We start from the raw sequence: 1,095 nt of genomic DNA, 5'->3' as shown, positions 1-1,095 counted from the left end.
GGGGCCAGCATCGGGGTCCAGGGCTCGGTCCAGTGGGATCCGTGTCCGCAGGGAAGCACTCTCCGACATCTCCAGCTCCAGCTCAGGCATGGGGAACTGCGGCGCGTTGTCGTTGACGTCCAGCACTTGAACCTCCACATGAATGAGAGCCAGGTTTCGGGCAGCCAGTACATTGAACGAGACCCAGCAGGGATCGCTGTGCCGGCACAGCTGCTCCCTGTCCACCCGCCCGGCCGTGCTGAGCACCCCATCCCCACTCCCCACGTGCAGTGGGAACCTCCTGGGGGTCTCCATCAGCTGGAAGGTATCTGCTGTTTCACCGCTCTCACCCCCCTCGAAGTGCTCGGCCAGCATCCCTATCACTGTTCCCAGTGGCACTTCTTCGAACACCCGGTACTGCACCGTGAACGTGGCCACCTCCTGGGCATCAGTGGAGAGGAAGAGGTACCACCACAAGGCTGGGAGATGGAGAGCGGAGCGGCTCAGCAGCAGCATGCTGCTGGTGAAGCCCACCGCCCCGCTGCCCTGGCACGCTGCCGTGGGCTTGCCCGCTTGCCGCCGCATACCCAAATGGTCCCTAGAGCGATCGCAAGTCCTTGGCATCCTCTCCCATCGCCAAGTCCCATAGGCGCCAGCCACTGGTTGGAAAGGAGAAATGGTGAGCAAGTCCAGCAGTTGTCCCCTGACCTGCCATTGCTGGGGGACAGCCAGCTGCCCCCCGGGCTGAAATGCTCAGCCCGGAGCAGAGGGAACCACCACCACTGCAGCTTCAGCTGAGGAGCAGCGTCCGGCCAGGCCGGGGCCGGGAGGTGGACCAGCCGTGTTTCCTATGGAAACCCCACCTACAGGAAAAGGGAGGACTGGGCTGGTACAATGCCTCGGTGGGGTGGGGGCTTGTGGGGGAACATGCTTCCCAGCTGGGATAGGGGTGTGGAAGTGCCCTTGGTTTCCAACCTGTGGGGACCATCACCACTGCCTGCTGTCACCCGCAAAATGTATTTTACAGGTGTGAAGGTGTGATCCCTGCAGACAATCCCCAACCCACCTGCAAAGCCTTGCATGTGCTTCAGCGAGACGTCTGCAAGGACCAGTGAT

At 62.3% G+C, this 1,095-nt stretch overlaps 1 protein-coding gene across 1 annotated transcript in view; it reads right to left on the bottom strand.

Moving 5' to 3' along the window:
• Window positions 1–564, bottom strand: part of PCDH12 (protocadherin 12) — a 10,090-nt gene extending 9,526 nt beyond the window's left edge. The window contains 1 exon segment of the mRNA XM_029083839.1: window positions 2–564. Within this exon segment, the coding sequence (XP_028939672.1) occupies window positions 2–564 (563 nt within the window).
• Window positions 565–1,095: the final 531 nt, after the last annotated feature.

Source organism: Antrostomus carolinensis, unplaced genomic scaffold (genome assembly GCF_000700745.2).
Source record: "Antrostomus carolinensis isolate BGI_N321 unplaced genomic scaffold, ASM70074v2 scaffold40742, whole genome shotgun sequence".
Classification (NCBI taxonomy): domain Eukaryota; kingdom Metazoa; phylum Chordata; class Aves; order Caprimulgiformes; family Caprimulgidae; genus Antrostomus; species Antrostomus carolinensis.
Note: the sequence above shows the minus strand (reverse complement) of the source record. Positions and strands in the feature narration are given on the sequence as shown.